The sequence below is a fragment of the Mytilus trossulus genome, chromosome 1, assembly GCF_036588685.1.
Source record: "Mytilus trossulus isolate FHL-02 chromosome 1, PNRI_Mtr1.1.1.hap1, whole genome shotgun sequence".
NCBI classification, from domain to species: Eukaryota; Metazoa; Mollusca; class Bivalvia; order Mytilida; family Mytilidae; genus Mytilus; species Mytilus trossulus.
Genome location: NC_086373.1, coordinates 70,488,311 through 70,510,279, shown reverse-complemented (window position 1 = coordinate 70,510,279; position 21,969 = coordinate 70,488,311). Strand labels below are relative to the sequence as shown.

Here is a 21,969-nt window from a genome sequence, read left to right as displayed (position 1 = left end):
GAATCTTATTCAGTTAAATGGTAATATTCTTGTCTTAAAGTTGACGATTTTTTTTCTCTCCGATCAGCTACTGCTTCGAGATATAGCTGTGTAAATGTACAAGAGTATCCAAACTGAAACAAAAATCACATAATGTACGATTCCGAAACTTAATTTAAAACTTATCGATATACTAGTATATAGATAGTCAAGCAAACTAACAAATCATCTGTTTTACTGTTATGATTCATCTACAAAGAAATAAGATGTGGTATGAGTGTCAATGAGATAACTTTTCATTTAAGTCACTTTCAGTCTACGTAAGACTCATCAGTGACGCTCATATCAAAATATGTATATAGCCAAACAAGTACAAAGTTGAAGAGCATTGATGATCCAAAAGTCCAAAAAGTTGTGCCAAATAAGGCTAAGGTTATCTATGCCTGGGATAAGAAAATCCTTAGTTTTTCGTAAAATTCAAAGTTTTGTAAACAGGAAATTTATAAAAATTACCACATTATTAATATTCATGTCAACACCGAAATGTTGACTACTGGGCTGTCGATACCAACGGGGACGAAACGTCCACCAGCAGTGGCATCGACCCAGTGGTGTAAATTTAATAGTTTTCAAAGGTACCAGGATTATAAGTACAACCTTCGACAAGGAGCCGTCTCACACTTAACAGTAAGCTTAAAAGGACCCCAACATGACTGATGTAAAACAGTTCAAACAGTTACACGAATACCAATGGTCGAATCTTAAAAAAAACAAAAACCAGAAACACTCATAAACCATCAACAAACAACAAACAACAATCACTGAACAACAGGTTCATGAATATTGGTTATGTTTGTCAAAAAATTGGGACAATTAAAGAGCTGGGTAGCTTTCAGACCTGTACTACTGAGCTATTTTTAAACATAAACACCTAGTACTGTAAATCATTTGATAGACATTGACACTGAAGAAGGCTGTTGGTCAGCTAAAACATTTCCGATTTTATAACATCCCCTTTGTATTATCATCTTATAAGTGTAGCATTGAGCAAATATAGGACTTTTTTTTACATAATTTGAGATCACCAGTTTTTCGCTGGGATTTGTGTTGCTTGGTCTTTGGTTTTCTATGTTGTGTCTGTTGTACTATTTTTTGTCTGTCACTCTGTGTGTCTTTTTATTTTTAGCCAGGCATTGTCAGTTAATTTTTGATCTGTGAGTTTGACTGTCCCTCTGGTATCTTTCTTTGGATTTATCTTGGTTATTGTAATTATGGCAAAAAAGATGTGCGACAATTGGAACAAATGTTTTCAAGAAAAGTGACTGACTGATCTGAGAGTGTGTCAGATGGTTAGCCTAATCAACCAAATACTGAGCTTTGCACCGAATTTCAAGATTTGTGTCCGGATTAGTAGTTGTTGAGAAATATTTCACAGATAAGTGTAAAAATAGATAGACAGAGTTTAGCAATTTTAACCTCTCCACTGGAGGGAAGCATTATTTTGATTTAAACAGACCATATCTTTTTAATAAATACACTTTTCAAAGACAACCTCAACTTTTAGTTTAACACTGTTGACAAAATAAGACAAATTTTAAATACAACTGGTCAACAACACAAAGGTTTAATAAATTACTTTTATTCACATATCAGATCTATATAAAAACAATAATTTACATCTTTAAGAACATATGATATGTAAATATACATAAATAGGACGGAGAACATAATTTACAATTAATTTATGTATTCAGATCAGATATTCAATAGATATAAAATTATCTTTTTGTAACTTTTTTATAACTTTTTAATATTTTAACTTGATAAATAAATATCCCCTTAACAAAAATGTTTTCAGTAAATACATCTTAATTCATAACAGAAATAATTCTCTAGTAAGGCAAAATTAGATAATATAATACTCTGAAATAAATATTATTTGACTGGCATTCAACTTTTGTTAGCCTATTCTTTTGATCTTTACTGCAAGTGATTTATATAAAGAATATTATAACAGACAACAAAGGAGAACTACAATGTGTAGACTCCAAAAGCTTATAATCTTTATATATATCATGTTTTGGATCATCTTTCAATACTTTTTGTTATCCCAGAACACTCTGGTGAACACTAACTATAAGATAAGATTTTGTAAAATGAGATAAGTGAGAAACAATTGTTTTTATTCACATGTCATAACCACCACCTCCAAACTGAGCTGTGTCGTAATCTTGTTCCTACAAAAAAAAATAACATTATTTTAATATTTATATACTATCAATAATACAGTCAAACCTTAATAAGTTGTTTATTGAATGGGAACTGACTTAACTATCATGCTTATCCAAGGTTCAAGTAAACTGATTTTGTCAGTTTGTTATTATTTTTTTTACATATATATTACTTTTTATTGTAAAGGTTGGAAACATGTCTTACATTTCATTCCAATTTTAAACTGCATTAAAAGTATATCAAACAAGAATGTGTCCAAAGTACACGGATGCCCCACTTGCGCTATTAGTTTACATGTTCAATAGACCGTGAAATTGGGGTCAAAAGTTTAATTTGGCTGTAAAATTAGAAAGATCATATCATAAGGAACATGTGTACTAAGTTTCAAGTTGATTGGACTTCAGCTTCATCAAAAACTGCATTGACCAAAAACTTTAACCTGAAGCGGGACAGACAGATGAATGAACGGAAAGACAGACGGACGAACGGACACACAGACCAGAAAACATAATGCCCCTCTACTATCGTAGGTGGGTCATAAAAATATAAAATTAGTTTTCTGAAAATTTGTTGACAAAGAAGATAGAATTGACGTGCTAATCATGTTTACCCCTAAAATTTAATATCATCCTTGAAGGGCAATAATTCTTATAAGGAGACTGTGATTTCAATCATGTTGACTGATTTTTATACATCTTGTGTGGTTGATAATCTTTGTCAAAAAGCGGTTCATGATATCTATTATAATTTAAGCAAAAATGGTTATCGTACTCATTGAAAGGCAGTAACTCCTATTACAAGTCAACTGCCAATTTCTACAATATCAGTTTCTCTATGACAGATGTTAAGATTACAGACAGTACATGCATTTTACATCTTTTCTCTAGTTGTCTGAGTATTAATTTTGGTTGACCAGCAGTATCATTGGACATACTATTTAAACTAGACATCTTATGATGAAGAAATAATCTTTCAATCAGTTTAATTTAGATCTAGACTGGCATTAGTCCTATGTTATTTATGTATTATTTTTTATTTACCTATTCTGACATCAGACTCAGACTTCTCTTAAACTGAGTTTTACCATGTGTTCTGTTTGAGTGTTTGTTTTTTCTACATTGGCTAGAGGTATAGGGGAGGGTTAAGATCACAAAAAAACATTTTCAACCCCGCCACATTTGTGTGCCTGTCCCAAGTCAGGAGCCTCTGACCTTTGTTAGTCTTGTATGATTTTTAATTTTAGTTTCTAGTGTTTAATTCGGAGTTAAGTATGACATCCATTATCACTGAACTAGGATACATATTTGTTTAGGGGCCAGCTGAAGGACACCTCCAGGTGTAGGAGTTTCTCGCTGCATTGAAGACCCATTGGTGGCCTTAGGCTGTTGTCTGTTCTATGGTCTGGTTGTTGTCTCTTTGACAGATTCCTCATTTTCATTCTCAACTGTGTCACTTAAGTATGGCTGTTGTCAAGTATAGTTCCATTTGGACAGGTTGTCAAGAAGAGAAGATTTTCGTAAAAGTAGATGAATGAAGACAACATCAAGGCCAAGTGAATTAATAAAAACAAAACAAAAAATTTGAATTTCAGAAAACTACAAAGCAAGCACTACTGACTTATAACAGCAGTATTACCTGATTTAATTTCTTGAATTCTACAATTTGTGCAAACACATATTCCAGTATATGCTTAGCATCACGGGCATCTGCTGGTAACTTTGTTGTAACAGCTAAAATATCTCCACATTCTCTTGTGAAATATTCCAAATCTTCGTCTGTACCTGTAAATATATACATTAAAATGAACATATGCAGTGTAAAAAAGACACCAGGAGATTGTTTGTTATAATTCTATTAATACTTATCATTTCACAATGTCAGTTACATATTTCACCTATCTGTCATAATATATCTAATTTTTTGCCTGTTATTAATTTTCTTTTCCTAAATGTAATAACAGAGGCTGACCATGCAAGACCAACATGGGTAGTCAAGGTCTTTAAAAACTCTCCTTATTATCATTGGTCATGTTGGTTAATTGACAGCATTATGGCATCCCTTAGCAGTAATACCTGATAAAGATTGAACATTTAAAATTTAATCCTAGAATCCTTAATCATGCTTCATGCCAATTTTGCTTCAAATTCATTGAGTGTATTCAGATAAAAAAGTTTTTGAAGAAGTTTACATGTGGGCTTTGAGACTAAATGAGGGTGATATCCCAAACTAGCCCTCATAGCTAAGAAAAATTAAAAAAAATAAGTAAAAAAACAGATATCATACATGATAACTTACATTTATTTGTTTGCTGTGCTAATCTAACTTTTTCAGAAGAAAATTGTTCATCAAGATCAAATAAATCTAGACAAGGTGGTGGCAGTTCTCTAAACTGCGGGGGAAACACCTGAAATATATAACAGAGTTGGTTTCACTTTCTGTTAAACAATAATATTACGACCAGCAACTACTGTAAACCAACTTATTTTCACGGATACGTAATTTCGCGTTTTACCCTTTTTAGACCACTTCGCGGCTATTCAATTTCATGATTTTTTTAAGTTCAATAAGGAATGATCTTTCTATAACATTTTCGTGATGATTAATATTCGCTTAATTTTTCTATTCGTGAAAGTCGCGAAAATAAGTTGGTTTACAGTATCTGATACATCATATTGATATCACTACCATTTAATAATAACAATCTCTTTTAAACATTTCAAATATATTTAAAAGCAATATTCAGGAAGCTCATCAAAAAAATTATATTAAATAATAATAAAATCAGAAGATAATGTTTTGCTTGTTTTTCATTTTTGTAAGCAGTAAATCAAGTTTGTTTTAAAATGATGCTGTGTTATTGGCTTCAGAGCAATCTCAATACATCAATGTCATGGAAATTCCCAGCTGGTCCTTAAAAACCAACAGCAACCTTCACAATTCTGATTAGCACATCAATAGCATCAGTGATAATTTAAAACTGATCCTATTGATATCAACACCACCTGCATGAATCAAACTGGATCAAATAATTCACAGAACCAAGTATAATTCAGAGCTGAACCTTTTATCAACAACACTGTGTATGAATTAAAGAATACATATCTGCTTATCCCAAATGCAGGTATTAGAGAATGTAAAATAAATTTATGATATCATCTGAATCTACTTATAATTGATAAAAGCCATACTAACTGCTGGGTTAAGTGGTGGTAGAGGTGTTTCAAACTGAGGCGTTATCAGTGTCAATGGTTCATGTTTGGAATGTAATTGTTCATAAGCTCTGAAAAAGACAAATTAAGTAACCATAATTAAATAAATTTCATAATTTTTTTTTTATTAAATATATCACTGTTATAAGTAGGAAATTTCATCCTTCAAAGATAACTGAAAAATATACCGGGGTGAATGGTTTTAGTCACTAAACGTACACACTTATTACAAGTGACAACTTTGACTTCATGTATGGACAGTACCAGGTACAAGTGTATTAACTGAGGTTTGGGGCACTTACATTTAGATAAGTTGATGAGGTGGTTATTTCAAGAAGATTGCTTGAACAACTAATGGAAATTATCAATAAAATATTTTGCATGACGAGGTAAAATAAATAGTCTTCTTCTACTATCTATTACGTTAATTTTTTTAACAACCCCATAGATCAGGAAAGGTGTTAACCTGCCTTCAGTCTTAAATAAATGGAGCTAATTTTCTAAAATGTCAATTCATAGCCACTTTTCAAGTTCCAAAAATATGATTTTTCTCGTTTACTACAGACTGAAAAAAAGTTCAACAGCCAAAACTAACCATTTTCTTGTACACATAAAAATCAGGATACAATAGTTGTTTTACTCCCATTTTCATGTTTGTCCAAGACAATGCTGACTATAACCTTAAAAATAACTTTCATAACAATCTAACAAGAAATAAAGGCCTTATAAGTGGATGCATAGTAATTAAATATAAAAAGCCCAACATTTTCCATACTTACTTTATAGATTTAGGAACTAAACTTGTATCTAATTTGAATAAAGAATTATCAAACAATGCAGTTATGTCCCTTGGTACTTCATCACTCTCTTGTAGACAGGTTTTTAACTTAGCTGCTAATGTAGCTATATCTGGTAACTGACTGTAATCTGATATCTGTAAAATATAATGAAATTTACAATCATAATCATAAAAGAGTTAACTCTGAATCTCAATTACCTGAAACTCTTTTCTTTCAAATAAAATGATTTTATGTTTCTAAATTTACATGAACACATAGAAAGGTTATGGCAACATTATATCAATCTTTCGAGATCATAGTTAAATGAATTATCTGTAGGGGGTCTCATTGGGAGGGGGGTTCTAATTCCGAATCCTGCTTACTGTTTTGTCAGATTGCTGTATCCTGCTTACACTTTTTTTTGTAATTTCCTGTGTCCTGCTACACTGCATTTCCCGCTTTCACGGCATAATAATTTGACTTTCATGTGTCACGCTTTCAAAAAATCGGCAATCCCGTGTCACGCTTAGACCCCAATGAGACCCACTCTGTATAGTTGTTATGAGCAGTATAAGATACAAAAGTTAGATAGAAGAAACAACTGATTGTTACTGCCATCCCTATGATCCACCAGCTTAAAAACAGTGGGTATAACAAGCATTGGTAATCAAAACATTACTTATGGTACTTAATCAATAAGACAATTGTACTTTTTCTCCTTTTGACTGACATGAGATTTGCTAAACAATCATCTGACACAAACAGTTCAACTGAGAAAAGAACAGCACTTTTTTCATCTAACAATTTTATCTAGATACAGCACAAACAAATAGTTATTCTCTCTTAATCATTAAATTCCAGATGTGTTTATTATAAAAAGGTACTATTAAAAGTATTTCATGAGAATGGAATGATTTTCTTCAAAGTTTGATAAGAAAGTATGATGAAATGTTTAATTGACAAACCTCTGGATCATCAGCATCTATAGGATTCAACCGAATATCCTCTGTCGTTAAAAACCGTATTACCACATCCTGAAAATAAATAAACATACACTCAATCATATTGTTTTTTTATTGTAATTCAAATAATGTATATTTGATTCCTTTATAAAACATCATGAGCCTCTGTGAGTTTAAATTGCTTTGTTCATTCTCTTACTTCAATTTTCAACCAGTAAACTTATCATTTTGATCACTTTAAACTTTTAAAAACTTAATTTGTTCCATATTTTAAAGGAAAGGGGGTTTTGATAAATCTCAAACCAATCTTAAAAAGTACCTTCTGGCTTTTACAATCATGAAACAGTCCTAAGAATTATTACTTTTAGGAATTTCAAACACTTAAAACAAAACAGACTAAAACTTCATGTTATTCATAAAAAATACAAGTTTTTGAAGCTATATAAAATCAAATACCAATATTCTTGAATTTTCTTCTTTGTCTATATACTGATCATGGAACATATGTGAAGACCCTAGAACAACCATCTTTCCTCTTCCCTGAAAAAATTCAATAGCATATAATAATAATTAAACTATGCTAGAGGAAATCATTTTCTTTAAATAATATTTATCAATTTGTGTAACTAACAAACAAGCATAAAAATCTATGAGCAAAACTTTTGCTGAACGGGTATTAACTTTTGTTCTAAATTGAACTTTCTAATTAAATAAATCACAATTTAGTTACTAGATGAGCATATATGCAAGACCTTCATTACCGGTAATATTGTAATGCCGTCAACCCCCCTTTTTTGGATGTGCAGTGTTATTAAGTACAAATAATAATACGAGGATGACTGTGAGATGATATGCTTTGCATATGAATGTATTTGATACTCTGATTACACCGAAATTGATTTAATTCTATAGTGTTTAAAGGATGTTATGAGTTTAATTTACTTGCGGTGACAAAGTTTGTTCCCAGAGTGCCGCTACCTTTAGTTTTGTTGTTTATTTGAGATATTAACCTTTTTCATGTGTTCCTAAGTTATCCTGTTGGTGTAATAACCTTCATGATGAATACATATGTTAGTTCTTAATGAGTTTAAGCTGGAAAACATCTTTATTTACATAAAATGTCCAGTGTTTACATTTTGAATTGCCATTTCGGGAATTTCCCTAATTAGAGAGATGGTTGCTGATTGGTCCGACTTATATAAGAGAGTCGGTGATTGGCTGATTTTCTTATAAAACTAAAATGCTCAGCTTCGGAAATCAGTGATTGTTGTGGTTTGGAATTGAATGTTATGAAACGCCAAACTTGAAAGCTCGGAGAATTAAGGAGCTGTGGGAGCTTAAGGAGGAAAGTTGGGAACTTAAGGAGCTGTGGGAGCTGTGGGAGCTAAAGTTGGGAGCTTAAGGAGCTGTGGGAGCTTAAGGAGGAAAGTTGGGAGCTTAAGGAGCTGTGGGAGCTTAAGGAGCTGTGGGAGCTTAAGGAGCTTTGGGAGCTTAAGGAGCTGTGGGAGGAAAGTTAGGAGCTGTGGGAGCTTAAGGAACTGTGGGAGCTAAAGTTAGGAGTTTAAGGAGCTGTGGGAGTAAAGTTAGGAGCTTAAGGAGCTGTGGGAGCAAAGTTAGGAGCTGTGGGAGCTTAAGGAGCTGGGGAGCTAATGTGGGAGCTTAAGGAGCTGTGGGAGCTAAAGTTGGGAGCTTAAGGAGCTGCGGGAGCTAAAGTTGGGAGCTTAAGGAGCTGGGGAGCTAAAGTTGGGAGCTGAAGGAGCTGTGGGAGCTAAAGTTGGGAGCTTAAAGAGCTGTGGGAGCTTAAGGAGCTGTGGGAGCTAAAGTTGGGAGCTTAAGGAGCTGTGGGAGCTAAAGTTGGGAGCTTAAGGAGCTGTAGGAGCTAAAGTTTGGAGCTTAAGGAGCTGTGGGAGCTTATTTGTCTTGGGGACAATAATATTTTAATACAAATAGTATTTTAAATAGATTTTGGTGAATAATTTAAGGCTACATAATTTTATAGGTGTTCTTTTATTGAGACCCTTTGTAAGCCTGAATGAGCTATATGCTAATGGTAGTTTTTAAACTTGTCGACTGAATCGACAGAGTAGTTATAATACTCTGGATTGTTATATATGTATATGTATACATATATTTAATAAGATAGACCAACCATACCTGGAACCCAACCAAACCAGTAACAGCCAGAGCCTTCACAGCCATTCTCTCGGCCATTACAAGATTGTCAAATAAATGATCAAAACTTTTATATGATTTATCTTTATTTATAAATAATAATTATATAACATTTGTTAGACCTCTGAAGTCTAGGTTAACGAAGCTATAAAGTGTGTTGGTTCGACGGTATTCCAATAAGACGTCGGGCCATACATTTTATAGTATTATAAATCATACCAGTTAAAGAAATCCCTTTTATTTGTAACCTGTTATCTCTGGTGTCCGACTCTTACACCAGGGAGGCAGCGTTATAATATGAAGCTGTCTTATAATAAAAATTAAAAAAAATTAAATACATATCAAGTAATTTAAAAAAAATATTCTTATAACTCTTCACTTTAAAAAAAATTTGGAATAAAACTTCACCATTCATGATTCTGGCTACAGGCTTTTTCATTGTGTATTTAAGAAAGTGTTTACCTTTGAAGTATAAAACGCACTAACTGGTCTGTTAAGTGGAAAAGATACACTGCCTGTAGATAGCACAGCAACAGAAGGCTTCATCACATTTAATGTGGCTCCATAAGGATAAAGGAAAGAAAGTGCTCTGAAAAAATAAAGACAAAAGATAATTTGCCATTTCAGAAACATATATGACACAGGATTTATACTTAAATATGCAAAAAACTGTATATATGTTTGTAGACTTAAATCCTATAACACTTGAACAACAAAAGTGAAAATTTACAAAAAAGTTTAGACACCAGACTCAGCTTTTAATTATTTAGCCAATCTCAACATAAATAACTCAAAGCATATTTCAGATAGTGTGTGATATGTTTACATTTGAGGTCTGGACAAAAGTTTACTATAAAATGTTGTCAATGACAAACATAAAAAGTGGCAGTCAAATTTATATCTTTCTAAATCATAAACAAACTTTTTGACATGGAGAAATCTATACTACTTTGCTATTATAAACACAAGTAATAATCACACTTAAACTTCATCATTATACAGGGTATAACTGTGTATAGTCAGTGTGACTTTACCAAATGTTAATATGAATTCTAAAAATCCAGAATAAAAATAAAGCATTGATTCTTTAAATCAATCCCAGACCCGCAATGTCGCAGTTATGGTCTAGTATACCGTAAAGAATCTAATTCTCTTTAATACTGTTATATAGGGAGAATATCAAGAATTGTATTTAAACTAACATAATTCAAATGAATGCATTCAAAAATCTTATTTCAATACAGTGAAATAATTATTATTCTAAACTTACTGTGCATTATTTGAATCATCATCTGTCATGGAAAAACTTTTACCAGCAGCTTGACTAACAGCTCTATAATATATAAACAGTCATACTGTCATTGAAAATTAGACAAATAGTAAATGCATGTACAAACTCTTGAACATTTCCTGTTTCCAAAGAAAAAAAAAATAAAACACATTTTTTATAATTGTCTGTCGTAGCAGTTGCCTTGTCAGGAGACAAACAAACTGGCAAAAACTGAAACAGATATCTCAGGAAATCAGCTTGACAGAAAGTGGAAGCATTTCACACCTATTGTTGCCTGTATAGGTTCTTTTACCTGATGTTATTCAACCAAACAGGGTCCGGGTGAAATAGTACTATGATTTGTTTTAGAAATCATCGGTAAATTGAATTCACTAGGTGACGTTTTTTTTTTTGTTTTTTTTTTTATCAAATAAGGAGATGTGGTATGATTGCCAATGAGATAACTCTTCAACATAGTCCAAATGGTGTGAATTTAAGCTTGAATTTAAACAAATTCATAATAACTAGCTACAATTTTATGGCACAAGCTGAGACAAGAATATTTATTTTTTCATCTGTGAATGACTATAAATACCCAGAACAGAAATGTTTCAATTTATAGATTCTATAGAATCTACATTAGTGGACAGTAGATTTTTAACTTTCTGCATTAACCTTGACAATGAAATAAAAAGTTACAATATATTGACTAATTCCTTACCTGTTCAGTACACCATTAGCTATTAAAGCTTCCTTTGGATGGAAGAATTTGTAATAGGAAGTCCTGACAACAGCATCTTAAAAATATCAAAACTTCATTTAAGGTACAGAATGTGCAGTTACTTATAAAACTTTAAAAAAATAAATGTCTTTTTATCTTTGCTGTTTGATTTAGTTGTTGGTTTGCTGTCTCATATTAAAAACTCATTTCCAGCTTATGAAAACACTTATACAGATATTTTTTATTTATATTTAGCAGTGTTCTCCCCAGGCCCTTAAAGGACCACGGGCCCGTGATGTATAATTTTCTACCGCAGTGGTATCGTTCTTGCCGCAATGTATAAATTTTCTCCGTGGTGCTATAGTTTTCGGTAAAAAAATCGTAAATCGGTAAAGATTCAGACAACTTGTTCAACTTTCCGTGAGGTTTAAAATTTTACATGAAAAGTAACCAGTTCTAACCAGTTTAATCCAGTTCTGACAAGTAGATTGTTTACACCACGTGATCGATTTACCTTTTGAGGTTAACCTTGATGATTGGATTTAATGGATGTACATGATTCTTTTGTGTTTTAATTAATTAAGAGATCATATTTTTAATAAAGATTTGTGAGGGACAAGCAGAAATTTGTTAATGAACTCTATTACGCCAGTCTTTAGTCAAAAAAATTTGCCTGCTGGAAATTAATTGTGGAGTTACTTCCCCTGATTTTGCTTATTACAAATAAATGCTCCCCAAATTTCTCACTGAAAATAAAAATAAAGAACAAATTGAATGCAATATTATATTAGAATGTTACATTAAGGATAAAAACTTTCTAAGAACATACCAACAAAAATGTTTTGCAAATTATTTTTGAGAATTATACCTTTATTGATGCACAGACATATAATAATAAATTGGTAGTTTTATCTTCATTGAAAATTTTGATTGTGCTAGGGCTTAATAGCCTAAACTCCCGCCAGCCATATATGATAAGGGATGGGAAATACAGGACTTTAGCTAGCTACGAACTAAACTAGTTAAAAGATTATTTATAAAAGTATTTTTAATGTTTGTAATAAAGTAATAACTATAAAAATAATTTTGTTGTTGTTTATAAGAATCAGGTCTGAAACCAGGCCTCAAACTATGGAAAATAGTTTTTAATTTACTGAAGGTTCTGTATCAAAATTTAATCTAGTTCAAAGTTAATTGTTATGGTGAAATCTAACATGGGGAATGTGTAGTGTAACTACAAGTATCAGGACAAAATGGCTTGATCAAAATATAAAAAGTGACTTTAGTTTAAAGACTTATTGTGCTTTCTTTTAGTTATTCTTCAAAGATATTGAAGTATACAAACTGTTTATTGATTTACTTTTTCTACCAATAATTTTCTGATCCAAAGTCCATACAACACAGTACCACAGTAAACAAAACAAAGGCAAAAAGGAAATGACAAAAACTAACAAGAAAAAAATAAGCGACGCAACATGACACAAAATATTGTAAAATTCATTTCGTCACGTGTTACCATGGTGCTATCCAAAAATCCTGGGGAGAACACTGTTTAGGTTGTCTTTTTTGAATATACATGTAGACATAGCTGTTGTAGCAAATGAAAATATTTTTCATAGTTGTTTCAATAGTTAAAACATATTAACCTGCAACTATTTAGCAGGTGATTATGGTGATAATATGAGATCTCTTGTAATATCCTGGATGATTCATTTGATTAACTTAACACATACATTTGTACATGTATCTACATGATCATATTTTGTGTGTGTATTTCATTGGACTTTGGTGCGATAAAGGTTAGAGGACTAGAGGTAAACACCCATAACTACACTTATAATTATGATAAACAAGACATGGAGAGAAACCTACCATTATTCACAAATACACCATATTCTTCCAACAGAAAATTCAGGTTTGTTTCAAATCTTGACTCTCCTCCTTCACCCAACATAACTAACAAACTTCCACCAGTTTCCATGTATGTTTTAATGGCACTAAACTACAAACCAAAAATATATAAATTAATTCTACATTTAAACAATTAAAATCATGGAAACTAAATATAACATTTAGAAATAGTTTTATAGTTGTTTTATAGTGTCAATTACTGTGACAATGGGCATTTTTTATATGTAAATATGTTCATGACATGTCATTTTATTTTTGCATTTTTGGCAAAATTTCCTTGTACCGATATATTAATTCTTTACCATTCGGCAAAAATTGCACTATTTTTGACGCAGAGGAACGATCAAATTTCAATCTTTCACTACTTTCTTATTACTGTTAGTAGACTTATCAACTAAGACTTTTCATAGAAAATAGTTTTTCAGTACTATTGATGACAGGTTTTTTAATTTTTTTTATCTTGTTTGATCACGTGATATTCAGTCCAATGTCACGTGACAACAACAAAAAAATCGGAAAATTGTAAAATTTTGATTCAAAATGGCCTTTTTTGAAGTTTATTTATGGAAATAGTATCAGCTGAGCATTCAAATACAATGTCAGGAATAACATCTCCATGAAAAAGAACCCTCAACGGTCTATTTGTGTGAGAAACAGCAATTTTTATAGCCAAACATGCTATGTGGTGATTTGGGTCAAAATTGCTATTTTTGAGCTTTCTGGGTAAAAAAACGTAGCTAAACTGTGCAACTGAAGTGCATCCACACATTTATCCCTACAATCATTTAAAAGACAGAAAACCAAAAGTCTGGCAGCCTCAGCATCCCTTAGTTACCGATTTGTTATAGATTATCTGAACATGTATGTCTCTATTATTCTATATAGACTATAGCCAAAAGACAGACAATTAACTTTGTCACAAGGAAAAAAGCATTTTCAATTTGAAATTAGAATTAAAGTCAAGTCAAGATATTTAATATTGGTATTGGTTTTTTTCAACCGTACATTCACCCTTGCTGGATGCGAACCCGGATCGCTTGATTACTAGACTTAGATGCATCCCCTCAGCTACGGAAGCAGACGGTTAAATTTGATTAAATTCATACTTATTTTCAATGTTGTTTAGGATATTTATTTTTAAGTTGACCATTAACATACAAATATTAGATTATAATAAGGAACTTAGAAAGACGTAAAAACTGCATTTTTTACATTTTTAAAAGAACACACAATGTGGAATGGTGTGTAAACCAGGGGGAAATAGGGGAGAGGGTGGAAAAGGGGGGGGGGGGGGGTTACTTATGATTTAATGTCAAAACCAAGTAACACAAGTAGTAAGAAATGCATTTTTTTTATACTATTTGACCTCTGGAACCACAATATGCACCTTTTTACTGGTATGGGCAGAAATTCTAAGAAATAGTTGCTGGATGTTACTGACATGTTGACAATGTTCACTGTTTGTATTCGTTTTTCGTAGAAATTAATAATAAGAAAGCTTATTGAACCTACATTTTATAAAGCTCAACACATAACTGAAAGAAAACAATCCATAATGAACCAATTGTTGCGGTTTATAGAAACCAAACACTATGATTTGATAATTCAAGATTTACACAATTCTTAAGTATTTTCTGTTAAATTTTAGCTGATTTTTTTAAAAACGTTGATAGTTTAATTGCTTTATTTTACTATAAAGATCAACCCAAAAATACACAACTGGCGTTTTAACTTGTAGCTGAAACTCACAGGTTTCATTTAAGCCCTTGGTGAAATTTGTTGATAGTCATCAAATGACAGAGAACTTAAGGTTTGAATCCAAATTTTACACCAAAAAGTGCTTATGACCCGAAATTCGGGTCATAGGAAGGGTAAAGAGTTAAACTACAATATATATATATATATCATGTATATAATTTCCAATGGTGGTATTTTTTCTAGTGTGCTATCATCATGCTCATCTCCATGATTAAACACCACAAGATTACTAGGATGTGTAGCAATGATATATTAATGATGCTAATACAATCTACATCATAAGAGTTAACCTGTTCTTAAGTTACCACATGTACATGTAATGATATTTGAAGTACATTGATTGACAAATAAGTATGGTTAGTACTACAACGAAACATTAAAGTATTAAAGCAGTAGGATTTATTTGCTTGAGTAATCCAAAACATGTACATCATTTCTGGTTTTAAGTTTAAACAAAATACCTCTGCACCAGTAAATTTCTCTCTTGATCCACATAAGGCAAATATACTGGCATTAGACAATCTATCTAATGTGATTTCTTCTTTATTGCTAAAATATATAAAATGATAATATACAATGTACAATAAAATTAAGTTTATTGAATAGTAGTTCAAGTAAATCAATTTTCCAAAAATCTTAAATTCTGTCAAAGAATGTTCCGTGTGAGTTTAAATCTATCCAATTTATCCTATTGTATGTCCAATTTCAAAAATAATTAGTCTTCAAAAGATGAGAAAGCTTGAATTCACCCTTGGTGATCAGTCTTAAAATGTTGGTGTTGTGTTTTGTGAACTGTTGATTGTCTTCTGGTTTACATTTATTGTCATGGATTTATCAGTTTGTCACCAACTTATGAATTTGCATGTGTATGAACTACGAAAATAAAAGCAAAAAAAGTATTTAGGATTAAAACTTTCCAGACAATGGAATTGTATAAAATGTATGATAAGTTATATATGATAAAGTAGCCAAAAGTGTTAATGTCATTATATCCTTCGCCAAATTAATGTTTACACAGAGTACAACAGTATATACATATATGCAGTTTACTTTTACCATGCATGCCTTCTTTATGAGAAATCTGACAAACATGCATGACATGTGAAGTTAATCATATTTTACAATGAACATTTATTTTTATTAAATGCTTACATGTATATAGACACATGTGTATAAGTATTTGTTGTGTGGATGTACATTTTACTTACTTCATAATTTTCCATTGTGATCTTAATTTTCTGTTCAACGACTTTAATCCATTGTTTGGAGTGAAAAGTTCACTTTTAGAGGAATTGAATATAATGGTATTTCTTTGCTGTTTGTCCTCCATAGTCTAAAATAGAATATGACATAAATGTAAATACAATTAGGGCCAGAAATAAATTTGGGGGGGGGGGGGGGGGGGGGGGTAGGAAGGCACATTGTATAAATAATACATGGGTGATGGGTATCAGAGCAGACTTTGGGTCAAATCGGTGAACAAGAATTTGACAGCTAATGCCCCTTTTTTGTACATTTTTTGTACAATGATTTCCAAAAGCAAATAGATAATATAAAAAATCTTTAATACATGCATGATATAAGGATTAAGGAGTATTACTGCTTATACATGTTATAGTACCATGTACATGTATACAATGTATGTCGTTTTACTTAATAAAACTAAAATTTAACTTGAAGAATTTTAACCGAGTTCGAATTCCCATCTGGACTAAATGTATTCATTATTATTCAAACTTGATTGCAGACTGCCCCCTACTTTAGTTGTTTTAAATATTCCGTTAAATTAAAATAAATAACTTTATTTATGAAAAATTATAACATATATATAGATAATTATAGTTACAGTGTAACAACCTTACGAATATTTACTTGGGACATATTTAATATAATTAATTATTACAATATTGCATACAATTCAACTTTCTGCTATTAATAGCAATTAATTAGATCAATTTGAAAAAGAATGGCTTAAAGAGTTTTGACCAAAAGCAAAACTCTAGTGCAGCCAAAACCACCTGTGGACAAACTGAGTTACTGCGGCGAAATCTTTCTACCCTTCCTTAATGTGTCATAAACTGTAGGTTTAAAATAACTCTAAATGGGAAAATATTGATATTTAAATGAATGTAGTGCCATGACATGATATTCAGATAATGAATTACAATTTATTTTATTTTATATCGGTAATAAACTGATATCCTAATTTAGGTCCAAGTCCCTATTGGCGTAACTTCGCATACATCATGTGTACATCTGTCACAGGGTTCTCGCTAAGGATTTTTGAAGGCGAGTCCAGGGACTTATCATTTTTGGCCATGATTAGTTTAACAGCAAGAAGAAAATATTTTATTGCAATATAATGTAATATTTTAGTCTCCATGGCCTGACAGAGCGCTAGGTCTTTTATCCACCAAACACCACCACACACCGCCGAACACCCAAAAAGTTTATTACCTTGTCTTTTATCGTTATAAATGTGACTTAAATATAATATTTAAGTTATTAATTTAACAAATCAGAAGACTACCAGTCCAAATATCTACAGAAAACAGAATTGGAGAGTCTATAACACCACACTTTTTGAACGCTGTAGACCCTAATTGACACCTCAAATATATTTTTTTCCATTTTTTTCTTCTTCTAACATGTCTAACTCTTCTATAGAATAGTTGTACCAATATAAAGGAAAGAGACAAATGTCAAAATCTAACTGGTGAACAGAGATCAAGGATACTTGAACTCATTACTAATTATCAATGTAATCCGGAAAGTGATGAATCTGGTGACATTTTTCCTTATGTTTATTATCGACTTTACATGAAAATGATTCCCATAAATATCTTAAAATTGGTTAAAATATATGTAATTAATCTATTTCATTGTCTTATTGTATAATATCTGAGGGGGGTGTTCGATGGTGTGCGGTGGTGAAAAGACTCACCCCTGACAGAGCAATGAAATGACATTAAATTCAGATCATCTTTAAACTTTTGCTATAAAATGAAGATATTTGTGTTTAACTGTGTTCAGTTTATATAAAATATTACAAACTTGATGCATCTGTGGACTCATCAGTTTAGAAATTGGCGAGTCCAGACATATTTTGATGAGTCCAGGATTCATGGACTCGCCTTAGTGAGAACCCTGCATCTGATGTTTTGTAGTTGTCATTTGTTTATGTGGTTCATAAGTGTTTCTCGTTTCTCATTTTTATATAGATTAGAACATTAGCTTTCCTGTTTGAATGGTTTCATTAGTAATTTTTATTGGGCCCTTTTTAGCTTGCTTTTCTTTGTGAGCCAAGGCTCTGTGTTGAAGACTGTAACTTGACCTATAATGGTTTACTTTTATAAATTGTGTATAAAATTGTGACTTGGATGGAGAGTTGTCTCATTGGCATTCATACCACATCTTCCTATATTTAGTTAGGTCATTTGTCACATTTGACATGTTTATGTGAGGATATTCTGGTATCGGGATCGTTCACTCTGATTACATGTTCGTCCTAGGTTCCTTCGCGCTGAGTTTGTTCGCCCTGATAGTCCTTTCGCCCTGGGTTCTTTCGATCTATATTCATTTATGATATGTATATGTTACATCAATGAACGAAATATATATATATTAAAATTTGTGTATATCTATTTAAAGTTAAATACAGAATATTTGCCAAATTTATATCAATTAGATAAAATTCTGGGCTGCATTGTTACACTTTATTTTATAATTACTTTTAATTACTGTGTATTGAATTTTTATTGCTGATTAGGTGTCATTTGAAACCTTTATATAACTGATTGTTATACAAATTGTCTTTGATGGATTAATAATGAGAATAACATTTTTCTCAAATAAAATAGTCAGCGTGGATGGGTAAAATTCAGTTTGAAATATAAAAAATAAACTAGAGGCTCTAAAGAGCCTGTGTCGCTCACCTTGGTATATGTGAATTAAACAAAGGAAGCAGACAGTTCATGACAAAATTGTGTTTAGATGATTGTGTTTGTACATCTTACTTTACTGAACATTCTTGCTGCTTACAATTATCTCTATCTATAATGAACTTGTCCGTGTAGTTTCAGTGGAAAATGTTAGTGAAAATTTACAAATTTTATGAAAATTGTTAAAAATTGATTATAAAGGACAATAACTTCTTAGGGGGTCAATTGACCATTTTGGTCTTTGTGACTTATTTTTGAGTCTTAAATTGCTGTACTTTATTGCTGTTTACAGTTTATCTCTATCTATAATAATATTCAAGATAATAACCCAAAACAGCAAAATTTCCTTAAAATTACCAATTTAGGGGCAGCAACCTAACAACGAGTTGTTTGATTAATTCTAAAAATTTCAGGGCAGATAGATCTTTACCAGATAAACAATTTAACCCTGTCAGATTTTCTCTAAATGCTTTGGTTTTTGAGTTATAAGCCAAAAACTGCATTTTACCCCTATGTTCTATTTTTAGCTGTAGCGGCCATTTTGGTTGGTTTGCCCAGTCACAAAACACAATTTTAAAACTAAATAGCCTAATAATGATTCTGGCTATGTTTGGTAAAATTTGGCCCAGTAGTTTCAGAGGAGAAGTTTTTGTAAAAGTTAACTAAGATTTACGAAAAATGGTTAAAAATTGACTATAAAGGGCAATAACTCCTGAAGGATCAACTGACCATTTTGGTCCTGTTGACTTATTTGTAAATCTTACTTTGCTACCATTTTTGCTGTTTACACTTTATCTCTATCCATAATAATATTCAAGATAATATCCAAAAACAGCAAAATTTCCTTAAAATTACCAATTCAGGGGCAGCAACCCAATTCATCTTAAAATTACAGGGCAGATAGATCTTGACCAGATCAACAATTTAACACCATTAGATTTGCTCTAAATGCTTTGGTTTTTGAGTAATAACCAAAAACTTCATTTAACCTCCATGTTCTATTTTTAGCCGTGGCAGCGCTCCATCTTGGTTGGTTGGCCGGGTCAAAAAACACAACTTTTAAACTAGATACATCAATGATGATTGTGGCCAAGTTTGGATTAATTTGACCTGGTAGTTTCAGAGGAGAAGATTTTTGTAAAAGATCATGGAATTTACGTAAAAAGGTTAAAAATTGACTATAAAGGGCAATAACTCCTAAAGGGGTCAACTGACCATTTTGGTCATGTTGACTTATTTGTAAATCTTACTTTGCTGAACATTATTGCTGTTTACAGTTTAAATCCATCTATCATGTCTATAATAATATTCAAGATAATAACCAAAAACAGTAAAATTTCCTTAAAATTACCAATTTAGGGGCAGCAACCCAACAATGGGTTGTCTGATTCATCTAAAAATTTCAGGGCAGATAGATCTTGACCTGATAAACAATTTTTCCCCATGTCAGATTTGCTCTAAATGCTTTGGTTTTTGAGTTTTAATTATATAGCCAAAAACTGCATTTTACCCCTATGTTCTATTTTTAGCCATGGCGGTTGGCAGGGTAGAAGATCGAGGATATTTGAGTTATCTTTTCTTGATTCTCGTGACGTCACGACGAGATTCAATATGGCCGATTAAATTAGGCGGAGAATGTATACAAATGGAAATAATTAGATAACAGTGTTACATGTGTTAAGGAAATGAATATTAAAACATAAATAGGTACGTCATATCCTAGAAAAATATCTAACGAAACGAACTATATATATTGATAAGTTTTGCATGGATTATAAGCAATATTTTTTTGAGAAATAAGTGCGACCTGAACATGGGTCGCAATTCCGAACGTTTTGAAATAGGAAAAATCCGTAGCTCTATGGTCCGCAAATAGTCGAAAAATAACATAAGGACCTAAGAGCTACGGTTCCGCAGCTAGGTGAACAGCATCTAGGGCGAACCAGAATCAGGGCAGGCAGGCGGACGGACCCGGATTTCGATTATTCTAAACATGCAAAAAAAAAACTTTAACTTGAAATAGTGCTGACTGAAAGACTGAGGAATACATGACAATACACTTAAATTGTTGTATGCTTTGATGTATCAGTAGTTAAAAATTAAAGTCTCCGTTAAGGCACACAGCAAACCTTTTGTAATATAAATTATATTCAACGTTTGAATGTCCATGACAACATCTTCTGTGTCATTTTATTCTACATATGATTATGTCAGTAACAGTTAGACGACAAATTTGTGTTAATATACCTTATGTTCAATATTAAATTCCTTTACACTGTCAAAATTTTGTCAATACAATGAAAATTCCACAAAAATCAACAATAATTGGAGTTTACCTCAGTAGTCGGCGCCATGTCTAAACTATTTACGCTATGCATTGTGGGATTTTGTTCAAGGGTCTTCCTAATTTGAGACAAGAAGCGCCAAAAGCGAAAAGCGACAAGAAAAACAAATTAAGGATGTTATATCCTCGGTCCTAAAGCACCGTCGTTAATGAATTTAATTACTGCAGGCGCGTAGCTCCCTATACGCCAACACGCAGTTGCGTGCACATCGGTTCGGCATGCAAAAAGAAATATTGCAAAATTAAAAATTTATAAATTAAATTTTAAAGGAAACACATAGGTTGTCACTTTTTTGATTGATGAAATGTCATTAAATAATGGCATTTGGTTTCAAAATAGAAGTTATATTGGAGATCATGCATGACAAAATCGGACACTGTAACTTGTACTTCTTTTACAAGATTTGGATTTGTTATACTCAATACATGTAGTTTCGGAGCACATTTTACAGAGTACGGTTTAACTGTTTGGAATGAGATGTACCAATCGGCATTACCTTTAAACCCTTCGATATCGTTGAAATTATGCCACGGCGATGTGTTAGGGACTACCAGAGCCACTCATCCTGCTAACACGCCTGCTAACACGCCAAAACAGTATTGGAAAGTCTCATTATATTTTGCGTTTACAGACCATATGATAATGGAACTGGAGAGTGGAGTCGCGTCTGGTATTATCAGAAAATAGGAC

General features: G+C 32.0%; 1 protein-coding gene across 2 annotated transcripts; it reads right to left on the bottom strand.

Moving 5' to 3' along the window:
- Positions 1 to 1,602: 1,602 nt before the first annotated feature.
- On the bottom strand, positions 1,603 to 21,360 carry LOC134683362 (intraflagellar transport protein 52 homolog). 2 transcript variants are annotated; one of them, XM_063542625.1, is made up of 14 exons: positions 21,271 to 21,360; positions 16,202 to 16,326; positions 15,455 to 15,542; positions 13,197 to 13,326; positions 11,325 to 11,400; positions 10,604 to 10,666; positions 9,796 to 9,922; positions 7,618 to 7,701; positions 7,165 to 7,233; positions 6,200 to 6,354; positions 5,404 to 5,491; positions 4,507 to 4,615; positions 3,847 to 3,992; positions 1,603 to 2,216 (listed from the first exon to the last, which is right to left on the bottom strand). In XM_063542625.1, exons 1-14 carry the CDS (start codon positions 21,310 to 21,312, stop codon positions 2,166 to 2,168), a joined length of 1,353 nt encoding a protein of 450 aa, XP_063398695.1. In that variant the 5' UTR covers positions 21,313 to 21,360; the 3' UTR covers positions 1,603 to 2,165. The 2 variants fall into 2 exon arrangements, with proteins under 2 accessions (XP_063398695.1, XP_063398704.1); XM_063542634.1 differs by having other exon boundaries at positions 21,182 to 21,309.
- Between the last annotated feature and the right edge of the window lie 609 nt (positions 21,361 to 21,969).